We start from the raw sequence: 19753 nt of genomic DNA, 5'->3' as shown, positions 1-19753 counted from the left end.
ATCTTACCTGTTCAGGAGAAAAGTAGCAGCTATGGGTCGGTCTTGTAGTTTTTTTTTTTTAGCTTAAATCTTCCCCACCTTTCAAACTCACTGCCAATATTCACTCTTGTTATATTCCTTCTTTGGTCACTGAGCTTTTTTGAGACATACTGAGGCTTTTTAAGCTGTAAAGCTTTTGAGGTTTAACTGAATCAGCCCTGCTAGCTTCTGTCCCGTGCTACCAATCGCTGGCTGTTGCGTATGGTACTGGCAAACTCGGGGGTGGAGTAAGTGTTGGTGAACGAGCAGCAGGTGGAGTCAGAGGACAAAACAATCACATAAACCTGCAAAGATTAAATATGAATGTACGGGCTGAAGCCCTGACAAGAGCTGCCAGTTCCTTCACTCAACACGTTTCCTTAATATCTGATGATACATCCTGAACATTTTATCATTTACTACTGAATATAAGGGTGCTTTCACACCTGAAAGTCCGGACCGTGGTCCGAACCAAGGTTCATGTGTTTGCTACATTGTATATATTTGGTCCGCTTATTTTTGTTTTCACACTGCAGTTTAGGGAGCGCACCAAAGTATGGCAAACCAACTAAGCCAAAACGTGTGGGAACGCCTCCACGCGTAAAAATATCACGTGTCCACACGTAAAAAAAATCACGTTTACGTGTAGAGGCGTATTGGCGCGCCGTAGAGAGCGCCGTCTCAGTGCAATGAGACGGCGTAAAAAGCGGCGTTTTAGTGTCCAGCTTGACGCCGTAAAAAGCGGCGTTCAATAAGATAATGAGCTCCACCTTCCAGTTTTGAAAGCCAATATATTTAAACCCTGTTCAGCCAATGCTCTTACAGAGAGACTCACTCCAAAGCAATTCACTGCAGATCCGAGCTCCTGAACCTGAGCTCTTCAGTTTTTTTAATTCAATATTACTTTGAATAATATTTGTACAATATCTATTAATATAATATATATTAACAATAATAATTTAAAAAACGTAAAAAAATGTAATGTTTTAAAATAGATTCGATTTTCGAGTATTTATTTAGTCATATGTATCTTTAGGAGTATTGTATTAATGCCAAAGTACATCCTTTTGTAATTTAAATTTCAGAATATGTATAATGTTGATGATTACAACACATTTCTACGTTTTTATGGTCTAATAGTGAATAAATACTGCATATATGCAGTGTTGAATCGATATTTGTGGATCGATTGAGCGCGCTGTGTCGGAGGAGGAGTCAACAAAGACGTTCTTTAACCTTGTTTGTTAATTTTCACTTTGCGAAGCTCTTTGGGAAACACTCGCAGAACTGGCTCGTTCTTTACTCACGTCATTCGTTAGTTCGTTCGTTATTCCCTAAGATTGATCGTTTTCGGGAAACCCACCCCTGAACAGTCCAAAAAGGACCAACATGTAACTAAGGGCGTTTTCACACCAGCACTGTTTGGTCCGGTTAAAATGAACTCTGGTCCGTTTGTAACTTTAGTGCGGTTCGATTGAGCAGGTGTGAAAACAGTAATCGCACTCGGGTGCGGATCAAAAGAACCGGACCGAGACCAGATAGAGTAGGTGGTCTCGGTCCGGTACCAAATGAACTCTGGAGCGGTTCGCTTATGTGAGAACGTGATCCGGTCTCCATCCGACCCAGCTATTAAATATAGTCCATTTATTTGCGCTAAACGGCTGATAAGACGCAGTCTAAACTGATATATTAGCCAGATAACGCTAATTACCACAGCTGTGAACAAACGCTGTGTCCATGCGCGCGCCGCCTGCTTACTATCTGGGGTGTGTTTCCCGAAAACGATCAATCTTAGGGAATAACGAACGAACTAAGGAATGACGTGAGTAAAGAACGAGCCAGTTCTGCGAGTGTTTCCCAAAGAGCTTCGCAAAGTGAAAATTAACGAACGAGGTTAAAGAACGTCTTTGTTGACTCCTCCTCCGACACAGCGCGCTCAATCGATCCACAAATATCGATTCAACACTGCATATATGCAGTATTTATTCACTATTAGACCATAAAAACGTAGAACTGTGTTGTAATCATCAACATTATACATATTCTGAAATTTAAATTACAAAAGGATGTACTTTGGCATTAATAAAATACTCCTAAAGATACATATGACTAAATAAATAATAAAAAATCTAATCTATTTTAAAACATTAAACTTTTCTTACTTTTTAAAAATTATTATAGTTAATATATATTATATTAATAGATGTAATGGGCTCCCATTTTTTGTTCAGAACCTGCTTAGTGTTACATAGATATTATACTAATATTATTAATAGTAATATTGATAGTAATATTAATGTATTATTATTATTATTATTATTATGAATAATTATATAAAAATAATATAAAATATATAAAAAATTAATTATATAAAAATAATATAATAATACTTATACGTATGTATATAAAAATATGTTTTATATACACTCTATGAGGCTCCTGCTCATCCTAAATCACTCAGTTGAGTTTAGGTCAGGGGATTGTGAAGGCCATGCACCTTTTTGTTTACTAGACAATTCCATATGCGTCAATTAATCGTTTTCATGGTTTTAATATTAATCGCCAATGTAAAAAAATAAAATAATTAAATGAGACGTGTCCAACTTTGGACTGGTACTTATATATTTGCGAGTTGACACACCCCAGAGTTTGCCCAGATGAACGGCCACAATGTTGGTTAGAAGCACCTGAATAAGGAATATTATTAAATATTACCTGCACATTCACCGATACACTTTACAATACGTATAGGTGGGATTGAAGACACCGCAGGCGTCCCCTGCACCGGACCTACTTTGCAGCTTTGCTTAAACCGTGAGCATCATCTGCAGGAATTCACTGATTGCATTTCTTGCAGCATTAATGTCAAGAACTCTAGCATCGCTAATCTGGATTTTAATGATTTATTCGTGGGTTTGATTGGTCAATTCCAATATGCCCAGTTATACTACAAGCCACAGACAAAGTTGGCATTATAATATAATATAATATAACATAACATAACATAACATAATATAATATAATAATATTGATAATTATATAATAATATAATTGATTATAATTAATAGTAATATAATATAATTGTTCAACCAGAACCGGAAATAATATTTTTTCTTCTTCAAAATTGGCGGTCCCTGGTGTTTAAGGTGCTGAACTGCAAGTCGAGATCCCCTAAAGAAGCTCTTTAAGAATAACGACTGGGTCAGAGCACTCGTTAATCTGCGAGTGAGTTTACGTAGTACTTTAGTTACGCACGGGTTTGGGAAACACTCTTTAATTAACGATCAATCTTAAGTACGAGTTAACGAAGTTCTTAGCGTTACGAAGCTTTCGGGAAACCCACCCCTGTTTAGTATGTTTACATCTGCGCTGCACATAGAAACGCTGTGTTTAAAGCGCAACGTTTCAGCGTTCAGTGTAAAAACACATATATGCGCTGGAACACAGAATCTTCTCGCTATATTTACTTTTTTTGTATATGTATATACTTCCACGCCAGACCACGCTCTGACCAATCACAGGACACAGGCTGCTCGCGTGTTTATTGATGCGCATTTTGGTGCGTTTACATTTATGCCTGTGTGAAACCAGACTAAACAGAAGAAGAAAGAACGAACTACAGGTGTGAAAACGCCCTTAGGGTGCTTTCACACATGCTTCGTTTGGTTCGGACAAAACTGAACAGTCCAAAAGTCCCGACCAAACGAAGCATGTGTGAAAGCACCCTAAGTTACATGTTGGTCCTTTAACACTGAATAGATCATATTTAGTAAATTACTTTTACAATGATATTTAAATAGAAATTATTAAGAAATCTGAAAAATACTTTGTGGTTGCCACAACAAACAATTTGATGGGGCATATTCTGCTGAACCGGTGCCATTTCTGTCCCCAGGAAATTACACATATAAATGTGCACAGAAAATAACTTTAAAATACATTTATTACTAAGCATAGTGTCTTGTACATTAACCTTATTGCAAAAGTATGGCTGCGACTAATGATTATTTTGGTTGTCAACTAATCTGCAGATTATTTTTCCGATTAGTCAATGATTATTTCTGCCATGTCCCCCATCTCTAAAAACAATAGAAACAGCTGAACATGCTTTAAAAGGCATTTAAATGTCTAGAGCTGTTCAAATGTGGATCATACCAATATTTAGTGAGTAAGTATGTAATATGTTGTGTTTGGGCACTATTGGACAGTAACAGGAGTGAGTTCCGGTAACAGGAATGAGTGCCAGTAACAGGAGTATTTTTTTGTCATAAATATTAGTTATTTAAACATGCAGTCAACAATTTCTTTAAAATAAAGACTTGCTTGAGAGAAAATCAAAGGAATTGGTGGACTTGCTTTTAAACATACTTTTTAAATGTCACATGAGATTTGTAACCATCTTTCAATTTCAAACCTTAAGTAAAGCACGAGGCTGAAGTTAGTAGATACAGAGTTGAAAAAGATAAAATTAAAAAAAAAGTTTAATTTGGATACAACAAGCAAATGGCACCCATTCAGTAGAATGGCCCATGGGTTTTACTGAGCTCAAATAAACACTCTGAATGAAACTATCAACTGATTGTAACCACATGATGTAGTTTATTTTAGGTTTAATGGACAAAACATTTCACAGTAAAGCATTGTTGTCTGTTCCACTTGCGTATACATGTTACCAAAAGGAAGTGAGAGTCGCTTGCCTAAACAAGCTGAGTACTTGCTTCCTCAGAGAAACATGCAAATCCACAAAAAACAAACAAACAAAAAAAAGTTGTGGACACATCTATAGTACTTTGTGGATCCAGATTTGGTTCTTCAATTAAACCATTTTAAGGTGTTTGTGTCTTTAAAAGAAATTATTAAAATTGAATAAAAAAATTATTGCTGATTAACTGATTTAGTGCTCTCCTCAAAGGACTGCAGGTAATGTGAATGTTCCATTGAAACCTTAAACAGAAATAGTGAAACTGAAACAGAAAGAATAAAAAAAGTAAGTTTGCACTCTGTAAAAGAAACACTGTAAAATTAGATAGTAAGTTGCTGTAGTGATTTATTTACAGTACACTGTATTTACTATACATGTAATCACATTAATATAAAAGCACATAGCTAGCTAGACATATTCCTGAGCACATAGTTTATCCAGCAATGTTATTAAATAAATATCACTGTTTACAAAACGTACATTTTAGTAATTATTTGCTCACTATCTAAGGTGCTCCTCTCTATAATATTTATCCAAGTGCAGTGTAGCTAACCTAGCATTATATAGCAGAGCAGTACCACAGAATGCTAACAAGGAACCACACACACACCAGTAAAGATCATTTATACACTTTACTCCATTAAACTGAAGGAAATAGTTCATTATTTAACGTCACTTTTCTGGTTCACTATCATTTACTATATTTTCACAGACACAGACTGACTGTTTATTAAACAAAAGCTAAAAATAGCTCGCTTAGCAAGCTGTGGTAATCGACCATGATAGCATTAGCTAAATAGTTAGTTAGCTGTATTTGTTAAGCTAAAAGATTGACTGCCTTCCTCGGTACATTTTATCTGAGGGCCATTTGACTGAACGCATGCCATTTTCGTCCAAACTTTCAAAAAATATATATTTTATCAAATCTAATTGTAATAACACATATTTAACTACTCAAAACATATACTGGTCAATCTCAGGCAGCATTTTTTACAAAGTTTCTAGTCCAAAGATGGTAAATTTTTTCTCATTCCTGTTACCAAAACACTTGATATCTATGCCAAATAAATCACTAAATATGCACGCACATTGTATTTTTTTTTAATATGCAAAGCTAGGTTTATCTTATTAAGAACACCCAAACCTGAAATTAATCAAATTTATTATCATGCAATTTATTAAACAAATGAATAAATTATGAACCAAAGAGAATTGGGAAAAAGTAGTTTACATTAACTAATATTCACATTAATAAATCAATAAATTAGTTCAATGTACAAGACACTATACTTAATAATAACATGTATTTTAAAGTTATTTTGTGTGCAAATTTATACATTTTCTAAGGGACGGAAATAGCACCGATTCGGCAGATTATGCCCTACACATTATCTAACTTGCTGCAGCTTTTTGTGTATTATAGACAGTTATCTAGGATAAAAACTAGCATCTGAGTTGAAAGTAGTGAAAAATATACCAAGACGGCTGCTTTTGTAAACTGCTGAAAATGAAATCCCACTCAACTGTAAGCAATTACGAACTAATTAAAACTCACTATTTTTGAGCATTAAGTATGTATTATAGATAAGTGTAGCTTCATCACTTTCTATTAGAACATTATGAGTTATACAGTTATAATCTGTCAAAACATTTGGTAATAACATATTTAGCATAGTACACAAATGGGAGACAGTTTAGAATTCACCTCCCACTGAATTTCATCCCTGATGCTTTGCAGAGATAGAGTAACTGCTCTATTCAGGTTCTACAGTAATAATTTGTTCTTTATAGAGAAGCTGTGAACACTGGCATAGACAGTATTATCTCAGTTCCCATTTAACACCCCAAATTCATGATGAAGTTCCTTTTTTACACCTTGAAGCACAGTGACTATCACAGGGTTAGTCTCACACTCAATCAGACATTACTGTTGAGATATTGCTCCTGTAATATGACTGCCTATTGTAAGATTGGAGGATTATTCATCTACATAGTTTTCTTTCTTGTACAACATGGAATCGGAAAGGAGTGCACACAAGTAAGTCAGTTACAGTGTATAATGTGTTTAATAGTATTATTAAATAATTCTTAAAATAGGTTTTATTAACTGCACCCAGAAAACTAAATGTAGCTAGGTTTTATTAAACTTAAATACATATTAAACATTTTGTATTTGTTTAGTTAAATAACCACCTATGTAAGTTCATTTAAGTTGAGCACAGACAAATATGAGGATGTCTGTTGTCACAGCATACCTTATTAAACATTTCAGTGGCTGTAAGACATGTGCTAAAAATGTATTCTCAGCAAACAATCAACAATGTTAAAAAATTTGATTAATGCAGATTAAAAAGCATGGACAATATTCATGTGAGGGACGGAATCTCACCTACATACCTACCAGTTTACCTTCCTCTGTGAAAATTCTGGACTTCAGTTTTAATTTTTTGCCCACTTTGAAGAGGTCTGTATTCCCTCAGCTGAATGATCTGCAACATCTTGATCTTACAAGGTAAGTGAGTGTTTATGAGGTGTTTGATCACTGATAAGCATTTTTTCTCCCTACATTAAATTGATTTTATGTTAAAGTCTTTATGTACGCTTGGCTTTTCAGATGTCATATTCATCTTATTGCTGATGATGCTTTCCTCAATATGAAGAACCTCATTACTCTAATTCTCACTGGAAACCCTGTCTCATATTTCGGACCTGATAGCCTGAATGTGCTACATAAATTACACAGATTAGTTTTGGTGGACACTGGCCTGTACTCTTTAAATGTCCGATTTAACAATCTCACCAAGCTTCAAGAACTAAACATTGGAACTAACAACATTCAGTCCATGGCTCTTCCACCGTTCATGATACACTTTGAAGACTTTAACTTACTGGATCTGCATGCTAATAACATTTCTATCTTAAAAGTAAATGACACAAATATTCTTCAGCAGATGAAAGGAAATCTCACATTGATTCTCTCAAGGAACCCGATATTACACATAGAACCAGGAGCATTTCAAAACATGTACCTCAGAGAGCTTAACATTCGCAACGCCTTTGCTTCACTTGATGCCCAAAGGGATGGTCTAAAAGCCCTCAGTGGTCTTAATGTTGGCAAACTTGTAATTGGAAACTACATAGAAAATTCCATGTTAAAAACATCTGATGGTGATCTTAACGGCCTCTGCCTGATTAATTTTGAAGAAATAGATTCTCTCTGTGCTGGTTGGTCAGCGTCTGAATTACAGTGTATTGTCAATGCAACAAAAATCTCTATTGAAAGAGGAAATGTCAGAGCAATAGAAAATGTTCCATTTCAGGGAGTTAAAGAACTCCGCATTGTTGCCAATTACGTACCTGTTTTACTGAAACTTTCCCATCTGGAAACATTAGAAACCTTAGTGGCAATTCAGACTAATTATATACATATTGTAGGAATCAGTGACATGCCCAGGCTCCAGCATATAGATCTAAGTCAAAACAGAGTACACATTACTGACTGCTGTGAAAACTACTTCAAGAGGATGCCAAATATTCGCAGCCTTAACCTGAGTAACTATGGAAATATATATTTGAGCAACAACCCTATTACTGGACTTCCTTCATTAGAAGTTTTGGACTTACACCAAACAATTTTGGGAGGATTTTCTGCCCAATTTGAACTTTTTAAAAAGCTCTGGAATTTAAAATATCTGGATATTTCATATACAGAATTTATGTTTAGGAGCACTATGAGCTTTGGCAGCTTAAACAGGTTAAAAGTACTAAAAATGGCAGGCAACCGTTTTCAAGGAGATGCGTTGAGTTACTTATTTGAAAATCTCACATCAGTGGAATACATAGACATCTCAAACTGTGAAATTGACAGCATAACCTGGAGAACATTTAAAGATCTTCCAAGATTGCAGCAGTTACTGCTTAATCAGAACAGATTGATGGTTTTGGATTTTGTAACCCATCCAAATTTAAAAGACTTGAGATTATTAGAAGTTCACACAAATAATATTGGCAGCATTCCACTTAATATCCTACAAAATCTACCAAAAAATCTCACTGTTCTTGATTTGTCCTTTAATCCTATTGATTGTTCCTGTTCTCAAATTAATTTTATCTTATGGATCACTAGCCATCAGCAAATCTTCCCCCAAAAAAATAACATTTTATGTAAATCACAATCACTGGGATCAAGGCATAAAACTATTGACTTTGACGTTGGAAGCTGCGAACGCATCAGAAGATTTACTATTGTTACGTCTATATGTGCTGTGGTTCTTCTGGTTCTTGCTTCTTTCTTGGCCTACAGGTTCCAGTTTTACCTGCGTTATGGATATATTCTCCTTAAAGGTTATAGAACCTCCAGACAACAAGAATGGTCCTATGATGCGTTCGTGATTTATTCCAGTAAAGATGAATGCTGGGTAATCGATGAACTAGTGGAAAACTTGGAAAATGGAATTCCACCCATACATCTTTGCCTCCATGTGCGAGACTTTGAAGCAGGCAAGGCCATCACCTCCAACATTATAGACGAGGGCATTATGGGCAGTCGTAAAATTATAGTGGTCGTATCTAAACACTTCACTGACAGCTCTTGGTGTAGATTTGAGTTTGAAGTGGCCCAGTCCTGGCTAGTGACACAAGGCAATCCCAACATCATCATCATCATTTTGGAAGATGTTGAAGAAGAGAAGACAAAGAAAGTATTTGGGCTTCACAAACACCTGAAAAAGAACACTTACCTGAAGTGGAGCTCAAATCCCATAAATAACACAAGATTCTGGATTCGTCTCAGAAAAGCTGTTATAACGTAAAAAAAAAAGCTTGTCTTATTTGTGTTTTACTTCCCTGTTTACAGTTTTCAGTGTTGTTTTTTTTTTATTCTTAATGTAAATTATTATGTATACACATGTTTTTATGTTAGTTATTCTAATAATACTTAAGAATCTTTTTTTGTGGAAATCTTTGTTAGTTTTACACTTTACACACAGCTTTACTCCTGTTTAAAAATATACACTGTAAAAATAATGTTTTCAGATTACAATAGCATTTAATATACAACAGCGCTTAATCTATAAAAAAATAATAATTGCACAGCTATATTAATGCACTGACAATAATTAATTCATACACAAAAAAGTGTAAAAGCAACAGTAAGCTTTGATTTCACAAAAAGTGGGTCAGATCGACAAAACAATAAATAAATAAATAAATAAATAAAAACAGTAATAAAAGTTTAGAAACTACAGATAAACTTATAAAAACTTATAAAATGTATAAAAAAAGTTCTATAGTCAACTGAAAGTAAAACAATGATTCAGACCACAGAGTCCACATTGACCCATTTCTAAAGGACAGTCCTGTTGAAAAGTGTTTTTTTTTCCGCAGCCTGATGTTTTCAGGATGTTTTGCTTAAAAATTACAAAGCCTCAGGATCAAGTTCAAGACATGCAGTAGAAAACACAAAACTACAATAATGTAGTAACTAGCTGTTGATAGAAGTAAACACTTTAAACTCATCCCTGCTAAAAAAAAAAATGCCACGGCCAGCCCCAAAGGATCAAGCTGGTTAAGTTGACTGTTCAGCTCATATCTTAACCAGCATAATCAGGGGTGGGTTTCCCGAAAACGATCAATCTTAGGGAATAACGAACGAACTAACGAATGACGTGAGTAAAGAACGAGCCAGTTCTGCGAGTGTTTCCCAAAGAGCTTCGCAAAGTGAAAATTAACGAACAAGGTTAAAGAACGTCTTTGTTGACTCCTCCCCCGACACAGCGCGCTCAATCGATCCACAAATATCGATTCAACACTGCATATATGCAGTATTTATTCACTATTAGACCATAAAAACGTAGAACTGTGTTGTAATCATCAACATTATACATATTCTGAAATTTAAATTACAAAAGGATGTACTTTGGCATTAATAAAATACTCCTAAAGATACATATGACTAAATAAATAATAAAAAATCTAATCTATTTTAAAACATTAAACTTTTCTTACTTTTTAAAAATTATTATAGTTAATATATATTATATTAATAGATATTATACTAATATTATTAATAGTAATATTGATAGTAATATTAATGTATTATTATTATTATTATTATTATGAATCATTATATAAAAATAATATAAAATATATAAAAAATAAATTATATAAAAATAATATAATGATACTTATACGTATGTACCTGTTTTTTTTAAACCAACCAAAATATGTTTTATATACACTCTATGAGGCTCCTGCTCATCCTAAATCACTCAGTTGAGTTTAGGTCAGGGGATTGTGAAGGCCATGCACCTTTTTGTTTACTAGACAATTCCATATGCGTCAATTAATCGTTTTCATGGTTTTAATATTAATCGCCAATGTAAAAAAATAAAAAATAAAATAATTAAATGAGACGTGTCCGACTTTTGACTGGTACTTATATATTTGCGAGTTGACACACCCCAGAGTTTGCCCAGATGAACGGCCACAATGTTGGTTAGAAGCACCTGAATAAGGAATATTATTAAATATTACCTGCACATTCACCGATACACTTTACAATACGTATAGGTGGGATTGAAGACACCGCAGGCGTCCCCTGCACCGGACCTACTTTGCAGCTTTGCTTAAACCGTGAGCATCATATGCAGGAATTCACTGATTGCATTTCTTGCAGCATTAATGTCAAGAACTCTAGCATCGCTAATCTGGATTTTAATGATTTATTCGTGGGTTTGATTGGTCAATTCCAATATGCCCAGTTATACTACAAGCCACAGACAAAGTTGCCATTATAATATAATATAATATAACATAACATAACATAACATAACATAACATAACATAACATAATATAATATAATATAATATAATAATATTGATAATTATATAATAATATAATTGATTATAATTAATAGTAATATAATATAATTGTTCAACCACGGAAATAATATTTTTTCTTCTTCAAAATTGGCGGTCCCTGGTGTTTAAGGTGCTGAACTGCAAGTCGAGATCCCCTAAAGAAGCTCTTTAAGAATAACGACTGGGTCAGAGCACTCGTTAATCTGCGAGTGAGTTTACGTAGTACTTTAGTTACGCACGGGTTTGGGAAACACTCTTTAATTAACGATCAATCTTAAGTACGAGTTAACGAAGTTCTTAGCGTTACGAAGCTTTCGGGAAACCCACCCCAGGCTTGTTAACCCTGTAGCTTACGTTTTCATCTTTAGCGTCTACTAAATATTCAAGCTTATTTAAGACAGCCTATTTATCACTAAATATATCATATTTAGTAAATTATTTTTACAATGATATTTAAATAGAAGTTGTGAAAAAATCTGAAAATACTATGTGGTTTCCCCAACAAAAAAATTATGGGTTTTACTGAGCTCAAATAAACACTAGCAACTGATTGTAACCACATGACGTAGTTTATTTCAGGTTGAATGGGAAAAAAATTCACAGTAAAGCACTGTTGTCTGTTCCACTTGCGTATACATGTTACTAAAAGGAAGTGAGAGTCGCTTACATACACACAGAAAGTACAAATACGCAGACACAGAAAACTGTTTAGTTTTTTAGTATAACCCAAAAATTAAAAATGGCACTGTAGAAATAAACAATTAAACTGGGTTTATTCAAATTAAATAAACACAAATCAGTCACTTTTTAAAAGTAATGTGCTATTTTTCTTTGATTGAGGTAAAAAAAAAACACAGTTTGTGATGGAGATGTGCAAATATATACATACTACATTTTATATGCTGACCTAGCATTATCAGCAGAGCAGTAACACAGAATGCTAACAGGGAACACACACCAGTAAAGATAATTTATATACCCTACTCTATTGAACTGATGGAAATAGCTCATTATTTAAAACCACTTTTCAGGTTAATATCATTTACTACATGTTCACAGACACAGACTGTTTACCAGTTAATAGCTGAAAATAGCTCGCTTAGCAAGCTGAGGAAATTGAATATGATAGCAGTAGCTGGCTAGTTTACCTGCTTTTGTTAACCATCATATTGACCCAGTGCATGTTTAATTATCCAAAAGATGTCTGTAACACAAAAAAATCCTAACAAGAAGTGTGAATACTTAATTAATAACTCCATTACTAATTATTCTATCAATATTTTGTGCAATAGTGTTCCTTACCTCTAACAGGAAATGGTTTCATTATTATAATTGACTCGTTTTTTATTAAAATAAATACATGTTTAAACTTTTTTAATGTTTTACTACTTTGGAACTTTGGAAAAACCAACACAAAAACACAATGGTTTTACAAAACATTGAAACGTAACATTGCAATTTTGTTTTAGTTTTTGCAGGGAGAGGTTGCAAATATGTGAGATGAACCATTTTTATATTGTATGTTGATTACATTTATTAAAGCAAGAAGAAGTTTCATTCTGAAAAAAATACTTTTAACAATTTTTCCTAGATCTTCAAACTTTAAAAGGGGTTCATCAGACCCATAACATAACAGGAGGGTTAAGCTAAAAGACTGACTGCCTTACTCTGTACATTTTATATGAGGGCCATTTGACTGATGCGTGCCATTTTCTTGTCTTCCAAATTAAACTTTTTTTTTATTGTTTCAACTCTGAATCTAATAACACATTTATTTAACTATTCAAAACATGTACTGGCCAACACAGGCAGCTTTACTTCATTCCTTTGATTTTATTTCAGTGTTTATTTTAAAGAAATGGTTGACTGCATGTTCAAATCATTGATATTTATGACACAAAAATCACTATATATGCATACACATTATGTTTTTCTAAAATATGCAAAGCTATTTTTATCTTATCAAGAAGACCCAAACCTGAAATTAATCAAATTTATTATCATGCAATTTATTAAACAAATGGATAAACAGAATTGGAAAAAAGTAGTTTTTATTAACTAATATTCAAATTAATAAATCAATAAACCAGGTGACAATACTCATTCCTGTTACTGGAACTCATTCCTGTTATCTTTTATGCTGTAAGTAAAAGGACTGAAAGTAATAAAAAAACCAGGGACCAAATTAAAATGTGAATTTTAACTTAAATATTCTGGATTTATTATTAAAAATATATTTTTTCAAGCATTGATGAGATTTGGAGTCACGCAACAATGCAAAACAATTTTAGTAATTATATTTCATGGTAAAGTTTAAAGTGGGGACAAGTAAGAAGAACTATTTTTTTAGAATTCTATGTAGTTTTTATTTATTTTTTATAACATAGCTTACCGTTGCAATTAGGTCAATGTACAAGACACTATGCTTGATAATAAAATGTTTTTTAAAGTTGTTTTGTGTGCAAATTTATATGTGTAAATTCCTGGGGACGGAAATGGCACCTATTCGGTGGACTATGTACTAAACTTTAGCTTAATTGCTGCCCCTTTCTGTGTATTATAGACAGTTATCTAGAATAAAAGCTAGCATCTGAGTGGAAAATAGTGGAAAATTAGTAATACCCTCACTAACGTTGGGTATACACTGTATAACAAGTTTTGGAAACACTACTTTAATTTTACAACATACATTACATAAAATAAAAAAGGTATTATGGATGACCCTATAAAAAAGATGAAAAATTGTTGGAAAATCAGGTAATACTTAACAGGTAATGTCCTAACAAAAGAATTTAAAGCTGCTGGGAACTTGGTCTTTGGTCCAGCCATTCCTGGAACATGAGCACCTGATTTAAACACACAAACATTAACATCAGGTAAATTACACCCATAAAATATGTTACTCTCTATCACTAACATTGGATGAAAATCACCCGAATGCATGCCTTTTGAAAAAAAGACATAGATGAGAGGAGGGAATCAACCAGAGGTGGAAAGGAACAAATTACATTTACTCATGTTACTGTAATTGAGTAGATTTTATGAGTAATTGTAATTTTTAAAGTAGTTTTTAAAATAGGTCATTTTACTTTTACTCAAGTACATTTTGACACAAATAACAGAGCTGTCAAAGCTTCCACATCAAACCTGCAAAAGCATGTGGTGGTGAGTATAGTATATGTGTATTCTAAATTTACTGGATAGCTGTGAATTTACTTTACAAAGACCAGTAATCTCCGATCATATGCATCTACACAGATTAAACAATCTTCTGTATTCAGTAAAATATCCAGCACAATAATCACTTTATTAAAAATTGTACAGCCAAACAAATTCTTTGACAGAATTCTGCCTTCAGGGTTTTCTGAAAAACAGTGTAGGTTAATGGAGACGAAAGGTGTTTGTTATCCTGTATGTTAATTAATTAACTAACGTGTATAAATGCCTAAATTAATAGTATATTAAGTGCACTGAAACCTGTATGAAATGCGTCTGTCAGCGCGATGTTAACAGGCGATTAAGGAGAATAGAACCTAAATACCTTAGCTAATGAGCATCGATTACATAGATCTCTTTTAGACATTAAACAATGCTGAACTAAACTCGAGACATATCAAACTGCCTGGGTTTCTACAGTAATAATTTGTTATTTATAGAGAAGCTGTGAACACTGGCATAGACAGTATTATCTCAGTTCCCATTTAACACCCCAAATTCATGATGAAGTTCCTTTTTTACACCTTGAAGCACAGTGACTATCACAGGGTTAGTCTCACACTCAATCAGACATTACTGTTGAGATATTGCTCCTGTAATATGACTGCCTATTGTAAGATTGGAGGATTATTCATCTACATACTTTTCTTTCTTGTACAACATGGAATCGGAGAGGAGTGCACACAAGTAAGTCAGTTACAGTGTATAATGTGTTTAATAGTATTATTAAATAATTCTTAAAATAGGTTTTATTAACTGCACCCAGAAAACTAAATTCAGCTAGGTTTTATTCAACTTAAATACATATTAAACATTTTCTATCTTTTTTTGTTAAATAAAAGTAGTTCTATTAAAACCACCTATATAAGTACATTTAAGATGAGCTCACAGACCTATGAACATTTCTGGTGTCAAAACAGATCCTATAAAACATTTCAGTTCTCAGCAAACAATCAACAATGTTAAAAAATTTGATTAATGCAGATTAAAAAGCATGGACAATATTCATGTGAGGGACGGAATCTCACCTACATACCTACCAGTTTACCTTCCTCTGTGAAAATTCTGGACTTCAGTTTTAATTTTTTGCCCACTTTGAAGAGGTCTGTATTCCCTCAGCTGAATGATCTGCAACATCTTGATCTTACAAGGTAAGTGAGGTTTGTTTATGAGGTGTTTGATCACTGATAAGCATTTTTTCCTCCACATTAAATAGATTTTTATGTTAAAGTCTTTCTGTACGTCTTGGCTTTTCAGATGTCATATTCATCATATTGCTGATGATGCTTTCCTCAATATGAAGAACCTCACCACTCTAATTCTCACTGGAAACCCTGTCTCATATTTTGGACCTGATAGCCTGAATGTGCTACATAAATTACACAGATTAGTTTTGATGGACTCTGGCCTGTACTCTTTAAATGTCCGATTTAACAATCTCACCAAGCTTCACGAACTAAACATTGGAACTAACAACATTCAGTCCATGGCTCTTCCACCGTTCATGATACACTTTGAAGACTTTAACTTACTGGATCTGCATGCTAATAACATTTCTATCTTAAAAGTAAATGACACAAATATTCTTCAGCAGATGAAAGGAAATCTCACATTGATTCTCTCAAGGAACCCGATATTACACATAGAACCAGGAGCATTTCAAAACATGTACCTCAGAGAGCTTAACATTCGCAACGCCTTTGCTTCACTTGATGCACAAAGGGATGGTCTAAAAGCCCTCAGTGGTCTTAATGTTGGCAAACTTGTAATTGGAAACTACATAGAAAATTTCATGTTAAAAACATCTGATGGTGATCTTAACGGCCTCTGCCTGATTAATTTTGAAGAAATTGATTCTCTCTGTGCTGGTTGGTCAGCGTCTGAATTACAGTGTATTGTCAATGCAACAAAAATCTCTATTGAAAGAGGAAATGTCAGAGCAATAGAAAATGTTCCATTTCAGGGAGTTAAAGAACTCCGCATTGTTGCCAACATACCTGTATCACTGGAACTTTCCCATCTAGAAACACTGGAAACATTAGTGGCAATTCAGACTAATTATATATATATTGTAGGAATCAGTGACATGCCCAGGCTCCAGCATATAGATTTAAGTCAAAACAGAGTACACATTACTGACTGCTGTGAAAACTATTTCAAGAGGATGCCAAATATTCGCAGCCTTAACCTGAGTAACAATGGAAATATATATTTGAGCAATAACCCATTTTCTGGACTTTCTTCATTAGAAGTTTTGGACTTTCATCAAACTACTTTAAAAGGATTAGCTACCAAATTTGAACTTTTTAAAAAGCTCCAGAATTTAAAATATCTGGATATTTCTTATACAGATTTTACATTTTGGAGCACTGTGAGTTTTGGCAGCTTAAACAGGTTAAAAGTACTAAAAATGGCAGGCAACCATTTTCAAGAAGATGCGCTGAGTTACTTATTTGAAAATCTCACATCAGTGGAATACATAGACATCTCAAACTGTGAAATTGACAGCATAACCTGGAGAACATTTAAAGATCTTCCAAGATTGCAGCAGTTACTGCTTAATCAGAACAGATTGATGGTTTTGGATTTTGTAACCCATCCAAATTTAAAAGACTTGAGATTATTAGAAGTTCACACAAATAATATTGGCAGCATCCCTCTTAATATCCTACAAAATCTACCAAAAAATCTCACTGTTCTTGATTTGTCCTTTAATCCTATCGATTGTTCCTGTTCTCAAATTAATTTTATCTTATGGATCACTAGCCATCAGCAAATCTTCCCCAAGAAAAATAACATTTTATGTAAATCACAATCACTGGGATCAAGGCATAAAACTATTGACTTTGACGTTGAAAGCTGCGAACGCATCAGAAGATTTACTATTGTTACGTCTATATGTGCTGTGGTTCTTCTGGTTCTTGCTTCTTTCTTGGCCTACAGGTTCCAGTTTTACCTGCGTTATGGATATATTCTCCTTAAAGGTTATAGAACCTCCAGACAACAAGAATGGTCCTATGACGCGTTCGTGATTTATTCCAGTAAAGATGAATGCTGGGTAATCGATGAACTAGTGGAAAACTTGGAAAATGGAATTCCACCCATACATCTTTGCCTCCATGTGCGAGACTTTGAAGCAGGCAAGGCCATCACCTCCAACATTATAGACGAGGGCATTATGGGCAGTCGTAAAATTATAGTGGTCGTATCTAAACACTTCACTGACAGCTCTTGGTGTAGATTTGAGTTTGAAGTGGCCCAGTCCTGGCTAGTGACACAAGGCAATCCCAACATCATCATCATCATTTTGGAGGACGTTGAAGAAGAGAAGACAAAGAAAGTATTTGGGCTTCACAAACACCTGAAAAAGAACACTTACCTGAAGTGGAGCTCAAATCCCATAAATAACATGAGATTCTGGATTCGTCTCAGAAAAGCTGTTATAACGTAAAAAAAGGTTTGTCTTCTTTGTGTTTTACTTCCCTGTTTACATTTCTTAAGATTTCTTACATTTATCTGTATTAAATATTGTGTAAAGTATTATGTAAACACATTTTTATGTGTTGAGCTGGGACACACCCAATATAAAAGAAATAATAGTAATAGCACAGCTATATTAATTCACTGGCAACAATAAGTCATACAATAAAAGTGTAAAGAAACAGGGAGCTTTGATTTCACAAAGAGCGGGTCAGAACGACTAAATAAAAACAGTAATTGAGAGTTGAGAGAGAGTTGAAAAACTGCAGATAAAATTATAGGAATCTCCATGCTGTTTGGGAGGATCAACTGGAAAAAATATCTACCCTCACTGCACCTGGAGTTTTTTCTGAATCACCTGGGAAACTTATAAAACAGTTCTTTGCTCAACTGAAAGTAAAACAATGTTTCAGGTACGAAACCACAGAGTCCACAACGACCCATTACTAAAGGACAGCCCTGTTGAAAAGTGGTTTGTTTCTATAGTCTGATGTTTCCAGGACGTTTTGCTTACAAAGTTATTAAGCATCAGGATCAAGTTCAAGACGTGTATGGAGTCAAATTGGGGTCTTTAATGCTGACGAGAAAATAAAACAGTCACGAAAAAAATGTCCACAAATTGCAAAAAAAAATCTAATTTTGCAAACAAAGAAGAGAACATAAGTTACCTTTTTTCAATTGTAATATTTTTTTTTGAATTAATCTTTTGCAAAAACACTTTTTCTTTGCGTTTTGCACTTTGCGTTCCTTTTTTCTCTTTGCAATACTTTCCCTCCTTTGCGTTCCTCCGTTTTGTTTGCGAGTCTATTTTGACCCCTTTTTGACGTGGGGGCGTGGGGAGAGGAGAGGGGCGTGGCTATGGAGGAACAAGTCATCAGCTGGAGCCTCTGCTCTGCCTAGACGCTAACCAGGCTGAACAACAGCTATTTAACAGTTATAATTCATAAGTTAATTCTAATCATTTATTTTACATATACCTAACTACTGAATTATATAATATTGTTGTTTTCAGTTAAATTAAGCAAAACGCTGAATTTTAGCTTCTTTTTTATCCAGCGTTCTTGCTGCAGTTACACGCGGCCGCCTGTAGATGGTGGATTTTAACAGTGAAAAACGCCATTAAAACACAACGCTGCAAAAACGATCTAAATAAAAAGGAAAACACAGACGTGCAGAAGAAAACACAGAACTACAATAACGGACTAATGATATTTAAATAGAAGTTACTAAAAAATCTGAAAAATACCTTGTGGTTGCCACAATAAAGAATTTGATGGGTTTTACTTTATATATAGCTCTAATAAACAATCTGAATGGAACTAGCAACTGATTTTTAAGAAAAATGAAAAGTTAAATCTTTTCTCGATTTTCAGATTTGTCCATTTTTGTGTCTGATGGTGTAATCCAACTTGCAAAATGCAAAAATTGAAAAATCAGAAAATAAAGAAAATAAATTCTGATTAGGAGGGACAGAAT

General features: G+C 34.0%; 2 protein-coding genes across 3 annotated transcripts; both read left to right on the top strand.

The window, feature by feature from the left end:
* Positions 1-6557: 6557 nt before the first annotated feature.
* LOC111196037 (toll-like receptor 4) lies at positions 6558-10463 on the top strand. Of its 2 annotated transcripts, XM_022685023.2 has the most exons (3): positions 6558-6758; positions 7066-7232; positions 7335-10463. In XM_022685023.2, the coding sequence occupies exons 1-3, from the start codon at positions 6573-6575 to the stop codon at positions 9529-9531; spliced, it is 2550 nt and encodes an 849-aa protein (XP_022540744.2). In that variant the 5' UTR covers positions 6558-6572; the 3' UTR covers positions 9532-10463. The 2 variants fall into 2 exon arrangements, with proteins under 2 accessions (XP_022540744.2, XP_049337599.1); XM_049481642.1 differs by lacking the exon at positions 6558-6758 and having other exon boundaries at positions 7058-7232.
* A 4836-nt stretch (positions 10464-15299) lies between these two features.
* Positions 15300-18286, top strand: LOC111195965 (toll-like receptor 4). The gene is made up of 3 exons (XM_022684607.2): positions 15300-15484; positions 15782-15948; positions 16055-18286. Exons 1-3 carry the CDS (start codon positions 15302-15304, stop codon positions 18246-18248), a joined length of 2544 nt encoding a protein of 847 aa, XP_022540328.2. The 5' UTR covers positions 15300-15301; the 3' UTR covers positions 18249-18286.
* Positions 18287-19753: the final 1467 nt, after the last annotated feature.

The sequence above is a fragment of the Astyanax mexicanus genome, chromosome 7, assembly GCF_023375975.1.
Source record: "Astyanax mexicanus isolate ESR-SI-001 chromosome 7, AstMex3_surface, whole genome shotgun sequence".
Taxonomy (NCBI): Eukaryota; Metazoa; Chordata; class Actinopteri; order Characiformes; family Acestrorhamphidae; genus Astyanax; species Astyanax mexicanus.
This window is presented reverse-complemented; position numbering and strand designations above follow the sequence as displayed.